The following is a 19,380-nucleotide window of genomic DNA, read 5'->3' on the forward strand; positions in this document are numbered from 1 at the left end:
TCAGGCAGACTATTCCTTGGGTGATGAATTAGCCCTGAGTCACTCAAATCTTTTTTTATTCCCCCCCAAAATATGATTTCATCATGCTGCTTCTTACTTTTTAAATATATATATATTGCAGGCTATGTGCTGAGACAGTATTGTTTATTTTTCCAGATGTTAAATACACATCATAAGTGGAGAGCTCCCTGAAGGTAACTTTTCTTTTAATGCACTCAGACTTGGCATGCAGAGTGGTTGTAGGATATGCAGTGCTGGTCTTGGGCACTCGGGCCATCTGGCTGCCATTCTTCAGCCCAGCTCCAGCAGCTCAGAAATAGTATGCTGGGATTCATATCTTCAAGCCTTCTCAGTCAAACTGGAAGCTAAAGAAGAAAAACCTTGGTGAGCCTTGACCTATGGGACTTTATGTAATGTGGCTGGTGAAGAGCAGAGAGATGTTCAACCTGGTTGTAGACCACCTCTTGGAGAGGTGTTGAGAGGAAAGAATACACATTTGGGGGAGGCTGGTGGCAATACTTTTGCTAATACTTTAAATGATACTGGCAGATGCTTTTATCTTGGGTTAGCCAGTTGATGAACTTTGTACTTGGGTCATCTCCCTACTCACTCTGTGCAAAGTTGATCACATGAATAAGTCTTTTCAGGATTGGGACCTGAAACTATGGTGCTGAGTTAGATTTCCTCGGTGAGCTTGGAGAGTATGGATAAGTGCCCATGACATGAAGAGGGCTTTGCATGCCCTAAAACTTGTTTTTTTTTCCTAACTGTATCTGTTGACCTTAAAAAGATACTGACTCTGCAAAACCTTGCTTTGTTTATGTCCTTCCTCAGTATGTCCAGTAATATGCCTGACATCTGCAATTTAAATAATTGCTGAATTAGGCCTTTTGAAAACAAGGAGGGCACATTAATGACCTGGCTGACATTTAAAAAAAAAAAAATAAAAATTGTTTGGGTTATTGTCCTTTGACAGTTAACAGAATATCCAATAGATATTAAGATAACCTGTGGAGTATTAAACCTGAGATCAAATCTTAATTCAGCCTGGCAGGATGCACTTACCTGTACATCCTGTCTTCTGAAATAAGAATAGGATATCATAGGTAAGGTCCAAAAAGAAGGATATTAAGCATTTCCTGACAAAAGACTTCATTAAGCTGGTGCTGCAATTTTAATTAATATCTGTGCTTTGGGAATAGTTGAAAAGAACAACATTATAGGTGAATACTTTTTATTTTAACAAAGCTGAAACTGTAATGTTAGAATTGCCTAAACTAATTATTTTCCCCAATCTTCTGCTCCAGTGACATCTATGTTTAAGGCAGCATCTGTGTATGTGACAAGCACAGATAAGTTGGTTCCTGTGTATCTCAGCATTAGCTATCCATGACAGGACACCTGCATAAAGACAGGAGGATTTTAAATAGAGCAGCCTTGTTTCTCCCTTATTTAACATATGGATGCTGTTGAATAAAAATTTGTGGCCATGAAGAGCCAAATGCAGCTTCCTGATCCCTGGTTACCTTGCTAAAGTTAAAATGGTGAAGGATTTACTCTTATCTCCTCCACTAACTGAAATGATCATAAGATCGTTTGGCAACCTTCTGGCAGTGAAGGCATAGGCACCTCAGAGCTCTGTTTTTCCATAATCCCTGTTGTTCACCAGCTACCCCCACATCCTACGCTCTGCTTTGCTTTGCTTAGGCTGATTGTGGGAACAGACAGCAGAAGAGCCTCTCGAGACTTTTTCTTGCAGCAGGAAGTTCTCCTATATAAGAAAAAAAATCTCAATCTCTAGCATCTTGCAGTTTCAGCTAAGGATTTAGATAATCCATGCTCATTCATAGCCACTGTCTGTAATCTTGCACTGCAGAGAGTATCAATGAATGTTTGTAGCCAGACAGAAATTGCCACTGATCCCTTCCCACCACAGGACTCTAAATACCAAAACCAATTGATTTCACATTGGTTTATTGTTTCTTTGACACATAATGGAACTTATAATAGAGAGTGATCTGCTTTTTATCCTGCTATGAGGACAACGTTTGACAAGCTAGCTCCAGAATGATTTAATTTAGAGACATTTCCAGCACACATGATAAAAAATTTCTCATCGCCTTACAATCTCCTCAGCAGGATCTGGGAAAATATTATATATCCTGCTTTTTTAATACATGCAACTTGTAGATATATAAAGGAGAAATGGGTGGCATTTAAATGCATTGCCTTTTTATTTATTAGTGCTGTGTTTTTAAGAATATGAAACACCTTTTATCTCAAGGGTTTTGGCTCAAACCTAGTCTGGGATTGTAGCATGCGTTTTCTTCTCTGGGATCACTGCTGCTTTGGACAAAGGCACAGTTTGAACTCAACTCTGTGCATGGGGGTAATACAAAGTCTATGAAGCTCCCAAGAGCTTTCCCAAGGACTGTGTGGGACATAGATCTTGAGGCTTACTTACCATGGTCATGGCAACTGTAGAGCAGGATTTACATGTAATACCAAAGAACTGTCAGGCACTCTTAACTGCTTGTAAAACCATATATAAGGAAGGTAAACAATGAGGCAAATCGGTGCACTTGCTTTATGTGCAAATTTGGGTGCTTGAACCAAGGCCTCAAATTGGCTGAATGCTTAAACAACACCATCATTGTAAGCATTGGAGTCATTCAATGTTGTTGAAGTCAGTGAATTTTTAATTAAACGGCATATTGATATCTTGATATTTCAGCATTCTCATAAAAGCTTTTTTCTTTAGTGGGGCACACAAGTGGAATATTTATGAATGCTCTTTACAGTGTTTACATCATCCCTTGATATTAAAGTAGCACTACTGAAGTAGTCATTACCTCCTTCTGCTTAACAAAACCAGAAGATTAAAACATGATCATTTAGTCATATACGGAAAAGGAAGATTCATATTAATATCAGGTCAGATGTTTTATTTTTCAACTTTTTAGAAGTTGCACCTGCTAAAATAGGCTGATGCGTTGCAGGATGCTTTATATTGCATTTATGTAGCAGGAACTGTTTTTGCCATTAGGGGTGGATTATTGTAAGAGTAGTTTCCTGATGACATCATAGTAAATTCCAGCTGCCCAAACAGTTCTTTTCCAGAAGAGGTTATCTGTAGTGCACTTGCACAAAATTACACTTAAAAGGGCACTCATAGTTCCCTTGGGACTTATAAACCAAACCTTTTGTCAAATCCTTAGTAAACACAGAATTCTTTGTTTTCATTCTGTGGCAGTGGTAACAGTATGGGCACTACTGGAATTTGTGATTCTGGATTAAACAAATAAAAATTACATTATGCAGGGCAAGAGAAATGGAAGTCTGCAGTGCAAACTTCCTGTCATGAAGGGATAGATAGCACAATGGTTCTCAATTGTTCTTTTTCTAGAAAATTTTTAGGCTGGTGACATAAAGATAAGGGCATACAGATTGCAGTACCCTGCCTGAAATCACACCCCTCCCTGTCCAGTTGAGATCTTTGAAGGCATGGGTAGCCACAGAGCAGGAGAGGATGCTGATTGAGAAGCTGGCCTAAGGGAGTAGAGATTCATTTTTGTATGGGATGTTAATTTATAGGGGTATATGTCTTTCCTAGAGTAAATCTCAATTGATTACAGTTGATTGGGTTTTTTTTTATTTTAAATAGTAGCCTAACTGCTTGGACAAGCTTTTTAGGTAATGTCTTGAAGGCTGCATTAGAAATTATTATGCCTAGTCACATAATTCAGAGAGTCTTTCCCAGACTTAAGAAGCCATATTAATACGGAGTCAAACATTTCTGGCAATTGCTGTATTTGAAATGAATATTAATATATATTTAATGAAGAATACACAATCCTATCATTGACTCTTTGATAAATCTTGCAGCAGGAAAATAAAATCTTGGAGTTTTACCAGTTTGTTGGACACTAAGAACATCAAATAACTATTCTCTGCCAATTTTTTCTAGAAATGACAGTATGCTGCAGGGATTTTGAATAACATGTTATTCCAAGGATCATTTAATTTTAATAATGGTCTTTATTAGCTGTATTACTCTATATATGTTGAAAACATCATGCAGTTTTTAATGAACTTTCACAACATGTCTGTGAATTGAATAGCTCTTTGGGAAGGAGAGTGGCAGCAGTGGGGAAAGTTGGCAGATTAACTGTTTGTAGAATTCAAGATCTTCCATCTCACTGCTCTGGCCATTGATTTCTCCTGCACTCACTGATTATCTGCTTCTAGTTATCCACATGTGTAAGAGACTGCCAAGTCAAGACCTATGATGCAAATCCTGCATTGATTTCTTTCATTCTTTTATTCTTCTCAGCGTTCACATGCAGGACAAACCCCCCTTTCTTTCCCAGTCATTTTCTCTTTCCCTGACACTCTCATCAGCTTACTGGTACTGCTTTGCTCTCCCATTGAATTCGTTGAAACTTTGTGTTAGGTGCAGTTACCTTTTATCCTTGTCGGTCCCACAAAGTCTTCCAGGAATGATTTGCATTACTATTCAACATATAGATCCAACATATATCAAATGCAACCACCTTCTCTGTGGAGTAAATCTTCAGGTTTGTGACTTCCCAGGCCTCTTTAATGACAATGAAGTCTTTCCAGTCCCTGTAAACTGTCCCACTGAGGCTAACGGTAGTTTGGATCTGTAGTTGCTTTTCCTGTGCATTTGACAAAACCATAGATTTCTCGCTTGCTTTTTAGCATTTTATATGAGTGGGTGAGGTGGCTTTACTGGAATGATTTTATCCGTCTCAGAAAGTCAGGTGGATCTGATGAAAATGAGTGGTCTGACTCCTGTACCTGCAGGGGGACAAGTGTTGTGCCAGGCCCCCTTCTTACTCCTACACAGTGCTGGAGATTTTGGAGGTTTATGGATTTTTATGTAAGATCGCTACCTCACCACTAGGATTCTTGCACTCTTAGCTTTTCTGTATTCCTCATTTTGAGGATGTTATTTTGGTCCACGTTCAGGAGAAGATTCTTTCTTCTCTGGAGAAAGTTTTGAAGTGATGGAAGCATGTCAAAAAAATTAGTTTTGTTTGCTGATAATAACTCAGTTTGATCCCAGACAATTTGTGATGAAAATGCTTTTTTCCTCACTAATCCAATGTTACAATAATTACAAGCAGCAGATCAATAGCGGGAAGTATAGAATTGGAAGTGTACTTCAGATATTAAACCACAAATTGATCTCCCTGTCAAACCTTAAATAAGTGCTGTATCAACACATATTTCAAAGATTGAAGGATGTTCTGAAATGTAATAGTGATGGACTGAAGAAAGGAGAACAATAATTTGTTTTATGCAAGTGTATCAACTCTTTACAGCCCAAATCTACACAATCCTGCTAATATCTCATTGTGTTTTGCACTCACATGTTACACCAGTGATTTCTAACTATTGTTCCACTTGGCTCCAATAACATATAGGATTATCTTTGGGTAATAACGATCCTCACTTGATTTAGAAAGAACCACCAGTATTTGCACATGATCCAACAAAAGTCTTGTGCAACTGTCCAAGTATTCCAGCATTTATATGGCAGATATTCTAATCCAAGTCAGTTATTGACCAAAATAATTCTTTCCTAAGAAAATAAAGACAACACCAGAAGACCTTCATATCGTGTAAGATTCTTGAATTTCCTTGGACAACTGATGACTGTTGCAACTCAGCATACTGACTAAATCATATTGACCTGCTCTAAAGAAAGTAGAGGAAAAAAATCTGAGAAATTCTAGAAATATTTGGAAAAAGAAACAGATAATAGAATTTTATGGGTTGTAGTTTTTCTTCCAAAAACTAAGACACTTAGTGTTTTTGAGATCACTTTTCCCTCTTAATGGGCAGACGTATGAAAGTTGTCCTTATACTACTATAGGCACACTAAGGTTTTAGAAGCTGCAAATGTCACTGCTCAATTCACTTTATGGTGTTTCTTTTATAAGCCATTAAGAAAGATTGAAAGGAGTAACGTGTCTCTGAAGAATTTGTTCTTGAATATGTTTTTTAAGTGTTGAACATTGCTGTGGCTCAAATGTAGTTCATTTGAGAAGTCAGCTTCTCCTCTAGGAATGCTTGCCAGGTACATGCAGTGATCTTGGAAAAATAGTTTTTGTTTTCTGTGGGTTGCCTCTCCCCTGATGAGCGTATGGAAGGAGCACTTAGGAGTGTGAGGTTTGGGTTCCTCTCTTCTTAATACTAGGAGATCCTGCAGGGGAAGGTTTGGTGGATCGTTAATTTTTTGTTGTTCTTCAGGTAAGGGCTGCTATTTTTTCTGACAGTACTGAGTCTTTCGAATTTCTTTTGCTAGTGCAGAGATGATAACTTTTGACTGGCTGTGAGTAGTCAGAGCAAGAAGTCTCTTTGGTGTAAAGCTCTCTCACCTGCTAACCAGTCAATCCTCTTGAGTAGAGATGACTAGCTGAGCAGTCAGAACTTCCTCTATTTTTCCTAACAGAAATCACTCCTGTGTTTAACTGTTTATTAGTATGAGAGGGAAGGAAGGTGGTAATTCTCAGGTCTTGGCCACCACTGAAGCCTTGTCAGCCAGTTATGATTAGCTTGATTATTTAATTACTTTTCCAGCACTAAGAATATGTATTGCTTCACAGTGGTGAACAGAGGAAAACTGCAGGTTTCCCTTCAGCAGAGCGAGAAGGCTTTTCTCTAGTCTAGCCTTTTGTTGTTACAGCAATGTTTCCAGCTGTGATACTTCCTTGCTGCCAAGTAGTAGTAAATAGCTGTATAAATCATAGTAATGCTTGTACCATTCAGGTACAGCTGATTGCTTTTTGACTCTAACGGGTGTACATACGCTTATTCCATATTTCAAAGTTAGTTGTTAGTATTTCTGTAAAGGAATAGCTTTGGGAATTGAAGAATGAACACTTTTGAAGTGCTTCATCTTCAAACTTTGAATTTCATTCCTCACTTGAAGCAGTTTTGTTTAAACAAAACACACAGTTTTGTTTAAATTGTATTTCAATTTTATTTTCTCCAAGACTGTCTTCAGAAGTAGAAGTCAGTAACTATGGCCTGTCTGACCCAGAGGGCAGTCAATAACAGTGCAGGTATGTTTAATTTAGGACAGCACATACAAACTGCTGCTGTCCGTATTACTTACAGGCAGAGCTCAAAACACTGGAGAGAAGTGGTGACGTGTCCTGGTGCTGGCACTTTCAGCCTGGAGCCTGGCAGAGTTTTGCTGAGTGCAGTTCACGTTTTTCAAGAGGGGATGGGTAGGTAGGAGGCCCATGTGGACGGGAAATTCATTGCCACTGGAGAAGGGTGAGCAGAGCAGTGAGAAGACTGGGAAGGGCTAGTGTCCCGAGTTGTTTGTTCTCGACTACCTTCATTGTACAGAGCCATAGGTATGCCTGGCTTTTTGTATAACTGCAAATGATAGTTTGCTGTAAAATCTTACACCCAAAGCTGAATGAGATGTGGGACTAGGATAGCTCTTGAGGGTGAAGAAGAGGAAGAATATATGTTATGTGATGCGTTGCTTTGGGTTCGTTCTCATTAAAGAAACCTGTCTCTCCATAGGCACTTGCTGACTTGCAATGGAAGTCAAAATAGATTTTGCTGAAGGGAAAATAATAAATAGGGGGGAAAAATCGGACTGCTTGTTATCCTTTTTTTTTCAAAGCATATTGAGATGGACCTGAAGTGGAATCCTGGCAGAATTCCTCATCTGGCCTCAGCTGCAGTCTGGGTGACTGATTTGAGTTGGCGAGGCAACCTAAATCCCAGTCCGCTGATTAAAGATGACAGAGAACTACTTATGGATGAATACCTTTCCCCCAGGAAACTGGTGAGTAGACATCCAACTTTTTAATGGAGTAGAAGAGGCAAACTGGCATATACAGAACTGTATTAACTTAACCTTCCAGCTGTTCTTGTGATGATGGCAGATTGTTGCATATCTGACAGACTTCTGCATAAAGTTGATTCTGTTTTACAGAAATTTATAAAATGTTTGTCCTCCTTTCACCTTGTTTCATGTAAAAAAATATTCCCAGCATGAATGCTGCTATCTTTATTGCTAGGTTTCTTGAAGCAGCGTGAAGAAAAGTACAGGTAGCATAATTATAATTTAAACAGATCTCATTAATGCCATCTGAAGTACCTTGAATCTTAGCATTAGAAAAAGCTTTATACATTAACCTTGTTCTAGAGATTGGAAATGTAACTTTAAAAGCACAACTTTTTTCTGAATTAGTGAAATCCTCTGTCCTGCTAAGAAGCCAATTAAGATATTCTGCAAGTGCTAGAATTACTTTCTATATATATAAAAGTGGGCGAAGTTTCAAAGCACATTTGAAAGCCATGTTCTTTTTTGACCAGGGGAAATAATTTTGGCATGCAGCCTGTTGAAAGAGAGTAACGTGCTGAAATCTTCATGAAGGAATTCACTTTGTGAAATATTCGTGAAGGAATACTTGATTGCATATTCTGCTGTATTTGCTCAGGACTAATTAAGGGTGAAATCCTTTGGGACATGCAGGAGCTGAGAAAATAACCTCACTTATCCCAGCTAAAGGAAGGGATTGCTGACAGCAGAAGTGAAGGGGAGAAGCTGCAGCTTTCTGTGTTGCAGAGCTGGGTAGAAATTAGTGAAAGACAGATGCGGCCAAGGCTGTGGTTCAGATGTTCCCAGCGGGAAGGGTGGTGAGTGCGGTGTCCCTAATCCTATGTGCATCCACTGCACGCTGGTGGAGAGACACTAGCTTCTGCAGGGGGCATATTCCAGCTGCAGGTTTACACCACTCCCTGAGTATATACCAGTCACAATTTTGACCATGTGCTGTAGATCAGACAGCAAGTTGTCTCAAAACTACCCTTCCCTTACTAGCTAAGTCTTTTAGTGTTTATAAAATGTTTGGTGATGCAAAAATCACTTTCTGCAGAGTGTATATTTTAAGCTTTCTTTCTGGAGAAAAATCGATGTATGATCTTATGATCTATGCCATTCACTTTTCTTTGGCTCATATGAACCTCTGACAACTTCTTGGTCTTTTTTTAAAATCTGGCATAGAGTTTGACCAGTCTAATGTGTTTGTGGCCTACAATACCCTGTATAAATCCAATGGGAGTCTCTCAGATTAGTCTGTTTTCTTAGGGCATGAACCAAAGCCCATTAGAGTAACGAAAACAGTTGCCCTCTGACTTCAATAAACTCTGAATTAAACCCTTAGGAAGTTGTTCTGTTGGCATGAAATTCTTCTCTTTCTGAAGCTCTGCTGCTTTTAGTTCACAGTAAATTGTAAGCAGAAAAGTGTATGTAAGGCAATGTTACCCTCATCCCATGAAGCTGCAGGTCATTATTTTGTAATATTTTTAAAATACAGATCAGAAGTTAAATTGCCCCCCAGTTCTAGGCTATTTTTAAAAATGGGAAAAACCTCTTTATTATTCATGTGTACCCTCTTGAACTTAATCTAGTCTTGCTTCTTTAAGATAGTGTGTGTTAATATTTGTAAGGAATTCCATTTCAAAGATTCTTTAAAATGGATGCATAATGCCCTACTAATTTTTCTGGACACAGTCATTTCCTGGCCCTGGAACCCGACAGTTGTGTTGGCATAGCTGGGATACTTCCTGCTCAGAGGAAAAATTATATGACATTGTCAAGGAAACATTTACAATGTTTATAGCTTGTTTTATAACATATCCAATCTGTCTATTCTCTGACCTTTATGTTAATCAAATGGAAACCACTGCTTCCATAAATTTACTTCCTCTGGATTTGCAAATGTAAAAATAGAGACACTGTTCAAACATTTAATCTGAAACGAATTTTTACATGCATATTTTTTTAAGGAACCACATGCCATTGATAACCCAACGGTTTGAAAGGTCGTTTTGCTTAAATCAATACACTTGCAATATCTTCTTGATTGTCATTTATTGTGTATATTTTAGGAGTTATTGATTGTATTCACTGAAGTGTTCTGAGAAGGAAACTAATAGATTTTTAAAATACATGCTCGTAAGATAAAATTATTTTATGTTCAAATAAGGATATAGACTCCAGTTCTGCAGTGGTGTGTAGGCAGGCTTCTGGAAACCTGATGGGGGTTCCTGAGGAAGGTTTTTGTTCTGAGACAGATACTCAGCTTACTTCTTGCCCTTGCAATGTTCTGTCTCGCACCAGTTCAGTTTGAGCTTGAGGAGGCTGGAAGGTCTAGCTGTGCAGAATCTGTGAAGATTGGGCACCTTGAATTGCAGCCTGCGGCCCCATCTCTAGCTGCACATTTTACTCATTTTGTCCTTTTTCCAGGGGATGGCAGTCTGTTTAGCAGTGAAAACATTAGCAGTCTCCATTAGCAGTCCTTATTATTAAGGACTCTCTAAAAGGTGCGATACCTGTATTCTTTCACTTTTTTTTTCTGGGTTGTTTTCCTCTAAAGAGAGGAAAGTTTGGCTTAAACTGATTCTTACTTTCTTCTTTTTTGTTTTTTTCTTTCCTTTTTGCCTTCTTGGACCCTATAGCACATAAGACAACTTCTACAAAACCATTGTTCCCTTGTCCCTTGCCTGTTCCCTTCCTCTCCATAGTGGATCCTCACCTCACCTAAATCTTATGCTTGCTCACTACAGGGTTTGTGGTTTTCTGTGGCCTCATTTCAGCATAATGTTCACTTTAAAATCCTGTGTGATTCCATATCCCTGTTATGTTAATCGCATCTTCTGTAGTTTCTGCTTACTGCCATCTCTGTTGCTGCAATGTCACGTAACACCCTTTCATATTTGAATACTCTTCATCCAAGCTACAGGTCAAAAGCTTTTGATGGCAAGGGTTGGTATCATTAGATACCTTTTCATTCTTTCTGCTAATATCGATGTCAGTTTTCTGTTGTACTGTTTAATCTTCATCTACATGAATAGGTGTTCTTGCTTTTCCATTTGTACCTGTCCTACTAATATTTCCAGCTCCTTGCTCTCCCTGTACTTGTGTTGTGCTTACATGTTGTTGTCAGATGTTGTAGAATACCAGGGTGAGCAAATTCCCCATTCTCCCTTTGTTCTGAAAACTGGCTATTAATGGGCAATACATGGCAATTAATTTTTTACTTTATTAGGGCTGTGGCACAGATTTCTCATTAAGTGTGGAGGAACTGAAATTAAGGTCTCCACCTGTTTTGAATCAGATTTTTGTTTTGTTCTATTAATCCCCATCCCCTCCCCACTGTTTGCAAAGAATCCTTTCCTGACTTCCACAAAAAGCATTCCACTTCACAGAATAAACTAATTTTACAAGGTCAAATGATCTTCCAGATATTGTCACATTATCAAAACTAATCACATTTGTGTGTGATGTTTAGAGAAGAAAGTAAGTATTCTTCTCATTTTGCTGTTTATTGATCCTGCTCCAGTTAATCATGTTTTTTTAAACTTAGGAACATGTGTTTGGAAGTCATGTTTAGTTTTGTTGCTCTGGAGGTTAGGGTGTATTTCATGTGGTATGCACTCATCCTCATGGGGAGAAGAAAATCCTGGAGGGTCCTGGAACAGCAGATTGGATTCTTGCTGAAATGACTCAATTGTTTCCTTTTTCCTTCACAGAAAATTTTCCTCCCAGTTGTAAGCTAAATGGATTTGAGAAAAAAAAAAAAAGGAGATCAAGGAAGCAAGTGCAAGATCTTGATAAATTAAGTGGAGTCAAGGAGATGGAAGTAACTGACTGAAATTGGATCTGCTGAATTCTTCTTTAGAATTACATAATAATTTTAAAAGTAATAATTTAAAAAAAGGTTTGAAGGGACCCCTGGAGGTCTTCCAGTTTGATATTCTGCTCAAAGCACAGCTAGTTTCAAAATTAGATCAGATTGCTCAACATAGCAGATAGTAGTAAACTTAATACTGTGAACAGGAAAAAAATTACAAAGCTTCATTTAGTTTCAGAGTTTTCCTTTTATATGTTCTTATCCTAATACTAATGCCTTTACTACAGTGAAGGCTTGTTGTATTGCTGTTCATCCTGCTACTTAGGCATCTGGTGTTTTGCATTCAAATTGTCACATCAGGTATCTTTATATTTATATGCGTACACACACATATGCATGCCTTTATATGAAAAAAACCCCAGATTTTTATTTGCATACAGTCACAGCTGCTTAGCTAACATAAAATGGCAGATTACAGTCTTAAGTTTTGCATGTTCGGTGACACAACATTGAGGAATGATTGTAGCTACTTATTATGCAACTAATTGCTAGATAGGAAAAAGAATTAATATCAGGATATGACTTTTTCATAACTCTGTGAAGGAAAGTAAATCCTTAAAACAAATTTAAAGCAAAGATTGATATAAGAATATCTATTATTCTGTCCACTCCTGACCTGCTTGTTAATTCAGTGCATAGTTAAAACTGAGTTTGTCTCCTCCTCCAGAAATGATACAGGCTGCCCCATGTGCCCTTTAAACTTTGCGATAATTAGGAGGTCTCCTAGCAACTTGCAGCATCAGACCCTTAATACTGGTTTAAAAAAAGAAGGTGTCAGAAGGTGCCAGTAGTGTGAATCCCCAGCATGAGTCAGTGGGGAGCTGAACTGGAGATGGCAAGACTAGGCAGGGGCCTATCCATGTAGATCTGCTGGTGTGACTTGGAGGCTTCAGCACAAGAATAAAGACTTCTTTACTAATGCATTCACCACGACTTAAATTTCATAATTATTGCCCTCATCTACACTTTTCATACAACCCAAGAAGATCTCTCTATCACAGATTGAACGCCTAGCTAATCTCTTCATCTGAACTGAGAGAATGTATTTGTATGTATATGCAGAAAGCAGTGAAATACAGCTAAATATTGTAATTATGGGCATCTGCAGCGTTTAGCCACTTTGAAAGGAAGATTGCATGTGGGACCACAAGGAAGTTCTGTTCCCTCTCATTGAAAATCCCTTGACTTAGAATCACTTAAAACCTTCTTCTTAGAAGAAATTTTTTTTCATACTTAAAGTAACATTAATTTTTTTGTGCAGGGAGAGATTATACTTGAGTTGGGAATTTGAAATAAAATCCCTGCAAAAAGTAATGAACACATGAATGGACATGAATCCAGTATTTGCATACAGGTGTAGTATTAAAAGAAAATAAGCTCACCACTCAGGAATTCCTGTCTTAGCCAAATTAACCAGGATCAGCAAAATAAATGCACAGCTGGAAATGCTTCTCTGACAGCTGCATGCAACATGCTCTTCAGCAACATATCTACTTTTCTTAGAGTATGTGAAAAATCTACGGCAGAGAGAAGAAATCAGTTGTATACACCAGCTTTAATTGAACAGATATTATTTGCCAATTGAGGAGTTTACAGAGAGTTGCAAGTGGGACTTGAGCTGGATTTCCCAGCATCCCCAGGTGACTGTTTTGCCAATTGGGAAGCTCTGCAAGCACAGAAGTATTTTTTCACTTGCAGTTTTTTACAGAATACTTATTGGCTCTTCTTGTCAGTCAGAGGACAAGCTTTCCAAACTAGTGCACACTTTCCAGTTAGATATTGACCAGACATTTTGCATGATAGGAGTGGTTTGTGAGCCATCATGGAGCTGCTTCTTTACATACTGGCTAAATTATTTACCACTAGCTCCTGCATGGTCTCATGGAAAATAGTTTTACTCCTATTTTGAAGGAGGTGCAAAAATGTAAAGTGAACTTTATCCATCTTTGTTTTACTTATCATGTATTCATCTTCAAAAAATTGTGCAGTGCTTTACCATGGAAATTTATCCTTTCAAATAAACAAATTTAGGGTGGAGTATAACGCTTGCTGCCCAGAATCAAGCTGTCAGGCCACCTTCTTGAACATCATGTGCCAGAAAGATTTTGAAGTCTGATTCTTCAGAAAACATCCTCCTGCTCTTTCTAACCAGTACCTACCTTGCTGCACAGTAGATGGATGGCAAAAAGAAACCTCTCTGAACACCAACAATCAGCCTGGAATTATAGTTAGTTTTTTCAAGGTATCTTTTTGATGTAAAATAACTCTGAGTATATCCAACTCTGCCTAGAACAGATCCTTGGTCCCTTTTTGTCTGCTCTATGTTGAGGCTGAGCAGCCGTAAACAGCCAAAGAAATCCCTAGATGGCACAGCACCTTCACGTCTGTAAGCATTCCTGGGGCACAGGCAGAGACACCTTCTGTCCCAGTGTCCTGGTTTCAGCTGGGATAGAGTTAACTGTCTTCCTAGTAGCTGGTACAGTGCTATGTTTTGAGTTCAGTATGAGAAGAATGTTGGTAACACTGATGTTTTCAGTTGTTGCTCAGTACTGTTTAGACTATAGTCAAGGATTTTTCAGCTTCTCATGCCCAGCCAGCAAGAAAGCTGGAGGGGCACAAGAAGTTGGCACAGGACACTGCCAAGGCACCTGACCGAAACTGGCCAATAGTGTATTCCATACCATGGGTTGTCACATCTAGTATAGAAATTGGGAAGTGGGGGCAGGGAATCGCCGCTCCGGGACTAGCTGGGTGTCGGTCGGCGGGTGGTGAGCAATTGCCCTGCGCATCATTTGTACATTCCAATCCTTTTATTACTGCTGTTGCCGTTTTATTAGTGTTATCATTATCATTATTAGATTCTTCTTTTCTGTTCTATTAAACCATTCTTATCTCAACCCACGAGTTTCACTTCTTTTTCCCCGATTTTCTCCCCCATTCCACTGGATGGGGGGGAGTGAGTGAGCAGCTGCGTGGTGCTTAGTTGCTGGCTGGGGTTAAGTCATGACACCCAGGCTGTCAAAACAGCCCTTTGAGCTGTGGGCAGGCAGTCTTTACCTGAAGCCACAGTGGGATGCCTCTGAATTAGGGCAGGAGCCTAGACCTGGTGTGGCCGGAGGAACAAAGAGATGTAGAGCGCCTTCTTAGCATCACTTCTACCCCTGTGGTGCCAGACATCTCTGTTCAAGCTGGTGATCGCTTCAGTGTGTTTGGCCATGATTTTTTTTTTCCTTTTGTTACCCAATAACAGCAAAATTCTTTCTAAATATCCCTCCTTTCAAATTTTAATGAAGGTTCCTGTGCTTTGACATTAAACAACAACATAAAAGGGAGATCCTGCTAAATATGTGTCAACTTTGTTTAAACATTTCCATGTCCTTCCCTAAATCTCCCCCATTCCTGGTGCCAGAATTTTAGCTGTGACACGTGAAGCATATTGCACTTCCAGCTGCACCAGTATGCCAAGAAAGGTGTCTGGGGAGTAGGAGTGTCCTAACTATTTTCCACAGGAACTGTTCACCATGTAACCTCTTGAACTGCCGCCCTGGCCTTTTGCTCGCTAACTAGGTTGCAGTCAACACCTGGGGTCTCTGTGCTTCTAGTGCCTTTAAATGAGCTCATATCCTCAACCCAAGAGCATTTCTCATTTCCTTCATGTAGTACAATAGCTTTTGCATCCCACAGCCAATCGGTTCCAAACTCTCCAGGCACCTCCTTAGTATCAGCAGATAGAAGGACAGTGACTTTCACGGAGACTCTTGGAAAAGCAGAACAGGGAAGTGGGGACCAAGAACACATGGAGTCTGTTGCATCTGTTTAGCACATGCTTTAAGGCAGCTATCTATAGTTCAAAGAGCTGGTGATGGCAACCAATAACCCTTTCCAGCACTGGAGCCACAGCTCTGCTTGTTGCAGTACAAAATATGGATGCGCTAAGCAGCTCATCTCTCAGACAGGGGAAAAAGTACAAATGGTGGATCTGGAAGAGGAAAAGGAGGGCAGAGAAGCACACTGGTAATTCCTGGTATGAGGAAAAGGAATAGGGAACCCTAGAAGAGGAGAGAATATAACTTTATGCAGCTTTTATGCTTGGATTTTGAAAGAGGAGAACAAGAAGCAGAACTGTGAAAGGAGGCTGTCTAGAATACAACAGAAGGAAGAACAGTGTGCAGGGAACTTGCAGACAGCAAAGGAGAAAGGCAAAGGCTCTTCATGGTGCCAGGACCTTCTGCTACTCTACTGACAAAGTGTATGACCCTACTTTGTTCTGAGACTTCTTCCTATTCTGTCTTCTAACAATGTAGGCTCTTAAGACTGTTTTGATGGGGAGGGGGGAGGTATTTTTCAGAAGCAGCTTCCTTTAATGACAATAAGCTTGTGTCCAAATCCAGCAATCCAAGTGCATGGTTGTGTGCCAGGACATCAGCTAGCTCTTGTTTCTCATGTACTCTCGTGCTATATGACAGGCAGTGTCATGTGCTGAAAAGGGTTACCGCAAAATGTGTCTTGCAGTGAGGGATCTTGTGTTTACTTGGGGGGGAGAAAGCAGGCTGTAGTTGGTAAGCTTGCCTTCTTTGCAAGAGCAAACCCATTTTTGTGGTGGCTGCATCTGGGGATAGAAAGTAAATTTCTGGATACCTTTGGAGACTCACAAGTTTTCACCTTAGACCTTTGTTTCTCATACTCTAGTGGGGAGGCAAGAAAGTCTAGAAGCTTTCTTAGGTTCAGCCTGCTTAAAATCACAGTTTACAAAAACAAGAGTAAAAATAATTTTAAACACAATGTTTTAAAGACAATTTAAAAGCAGTTGAAAATTTTGGATAATTCTGTTTCTTAGGAGTCCAAGTCAAGACCTTACAAAGGGATCCAGTTTTTCAAGGAGGGATGCTCGGCATTTTCAGGAAACCATGCCCTTTTAAACTGTCATCTCAGTTATACTAGGACTGTGTTTGGTCCTTTGTTTGTAGGAGGATGTGTGACCATCAGAGTGAATGGAGTTGCAGCTGCTTGTGCACAATACAAATTTTACGTGATGAGCAGGAATGTCGCAACTGCTGGTTTTCCCTGCAAAATGAACTGGATGTTCTTGTGGTTATTTTTTCTTCCCAAAACTCATAAACAGAGGTGGTCCTACACATTCACTTCTAATTAATGATTTCCCCCTTATTAAATAAAGAATGTTGTAACTTTTTAATAGTAAGAAAACTTGTCTCCTGTACTTGAAGGTTCTTGAATGACTTCCTGCCTTCATCTTAAATAGAGGGGCAAAAGGCAGGTGACAATACTTCTTTCAACCCACCCTGTTGATTGCATTACTGAGGAGGAGACACTGATGCCAGGGTCAGCTGTTCCTTTGAAGTGGACTTTTTTAGCCCCAGGTCCTAACTCTTGGCACAGAAGGGTCAAAATTTAGCGGCTGTATCAGTATGCATAGCATTGACTCTCTCAGACAGTTATTGTGACACAAAAGCATTGTTTCTCATCTCTCAAGGAGTGTTTCAGACCCTCTCCATGAACCACTAACCCATCAGAAAGAAAGGATACCGTTCTCTCCTGGTCTGTTTTGTTGAATTTGTGCCTGGAAGGATCCACTAAGCACCCAAAGCTGATGCAAAGAAGGTGGTGGGACATGTAGACTCAGTGAGAGAAGCTGGGGAGAGAGGAGATGGGTCATAGGAAGAAGGAACCGGGGATGAGAGCAGTGGTAACTTGAGGTTGCTTCAGTTGCTTGTGGAATTGGCATCTTAGGACTTCACAGCCTTGCTGTAGTTTTCACTGCTGTCCTAGAGCTTCCCTCTCTCCTCTGCATATAGTTTCTGCTCGTTTCTGTCCTCCTGCTTACCTCTGCCAAAGCAAAATCTACATGTACCTATCAACACAGACTTTAGGATATTAAGAAAGATCCTGCATTCACACACACACACACACCCTTGCTTAATTCAGTGGTTGATCCTATTACTAAGATTTTGCAGAAATAATGAAAGATTTTGGAGGCTTCTATTTGCATTGCCTAGGTCTTTTCAAAGGAATTTGTAATTCTTGTAATTAGTGTTGTCTTCTTTCAGAAAAGTGAGCTGCTTGAGCTAAAATCATGTTTACTTTTCATAGTGTTGGGTTAAAAGGCTAAACAGTGTGTTTTGTTGAGTTTTACTATCTAGTGCCTTTTTGATTACAGGTGATGCTTAAGGGTAACACTTCCTATCTGCTGAGGATTAGTACAAGACTTAAGCAAATCTTAAACTATGGACATACTGTTTAAATGAAGTTAATTGTCATGTAAGTCTGTTGTTGATTTGCAGCTTGAAAGTAACCCTCAGCCTTGATTCTTTAAGCAATGTGGAAGTTATGTGAGATATAATTCAGAGCCATGAGGAAAAAAGATATCCGAATACTAAATTTATTTCACTGTGATCGCACATCTAGCCATTTTGACCTGGAGTATGTGTTGACAAAGCACTGTTTGAAAGCCTTTCTACATCTTTTTGCTCCTGTGTCAGCTGGTTTATTGCATGAGAGTATGCATATATCTCTGCTTATCTTTACAGAAAGTTTTGGCAGGGGTAGATGACCTGCAGCAAGTGAAGGCCCTGGAGATACGAGTAGATACAAGAGAGAAGAGCTTGGGGAACTTTGGTAAGAAAACACTTTATCTTCTGCTCACCATCTCAAATTTTTCTTTATCGTGGCTTGAAGCAGGACTGGGGACTCAGAAACCAACAGCCAGTGTAAAGTACTGTCCTGCTCAAGAGCTCTTGAAACATAATCTCCCTGGTACCTCTCACTCCTTGATCTCTGTTTTCTTCTGTAAGGCTCTGAATAGGCCTGAAAACTATGGCAATGGGATGAGTGACACCACTTCTGTCTAAAGCCAATTAGTTTGAACAAATTCCTCTTGAATGACATGCCTCTAGGCCCTAAATGAGGATTTACTGATTACCTTGCCCTCTAGAGTACTTGGCGCTACTCTAGCGAAACAGTAGCCAAAGTTCAGTTTCTCTCCACTGTAAGATTTCCCTGTGGCTGAGAAATTGCTAGTGGTATCAGGCTGCTCATGCTGCTAGCAGCCGGTCTTTACATCCTGAACTGCCTCATTGAGCTGTGCTGGATGATGTGCTGGTGGAAGGTCCTATAGATACGTCATTTTGATGAACTCCAAACAGCCCTAATGCTTGTGATTCATTTCCATGTCATCATCACTGCACTGGGAAAGTAAGGAAGTACCAAAGGAATTCCCTCTGTAGCAGAGTTAACACTGAGAATATGAAACCTTCCTTTTTTCCAGTACTGGCAGTCATTTTCTGTCATGTGGATTCCCATCACAACCAAGTCCATCTTCTGCTATGTTGAAGCTGAGTAACTAGTGCAGGGTAATGTTTTCTGTGCCAAAAGGAGTCACATCCCCAAAAGTGGGTGCTGGTATTTTCAGCCAAGCAGTTCATTTTCATGTACAAGTGACTATAATGTTAACAGCCAATTAGCTTAGGTGGGTCTTTTGATCTCTATTTGTCAAGAATGGTTAAGCAAGTACAGTGAAGGGGGGTGTGTCTTGAATTATATAGCCACTTTGAATTGGGTTATACTGTTTATTTCATAAATAGGTCTCTTTCTGTTAGGCATCTGATAATTT

At 39.6% G+C, this 19,380-nt stretch overlaps 1 protein-coding gene across 1 annotated transcript in view; it reads left to right on the forward strand.

Moving 5' to 3' along the window:
- Positions 1–19,380, forward strand: part of LRRC56 (leucine rich repeat containing 56) — a 65,405-nt gene that overhangs the window by 3,408 nt on the left and 42,617 nt on the right. The window contains exons 2-3 of the mRNA XM_049819678.1: positions 7,673–7,837; positions 18,299–18,386. Coding sequence (XP_049675635.1) covers positions 7,673–7,837; positions 18,299–18,386 — 253 coding nt within the window. The remainder of the gene's footprint in view (positions 1–7,672; positions 7,838–18,298; positions 18,387–19,380) is intronic.

This window comes from Accipiter gentilis, chromosome 17, assembly GCF_929443795.1.
Source record: "Accipiter gentilis chromosome 17, bAccGen1.1, whole genome shotgun sequence".
Taxonomy (NCBI): domain Eukaryota; kingdom Metazoa; phylum Chordata; class Aves; order Accipitriformes; family Accipitridae; genus Astur; species Astur gentilis.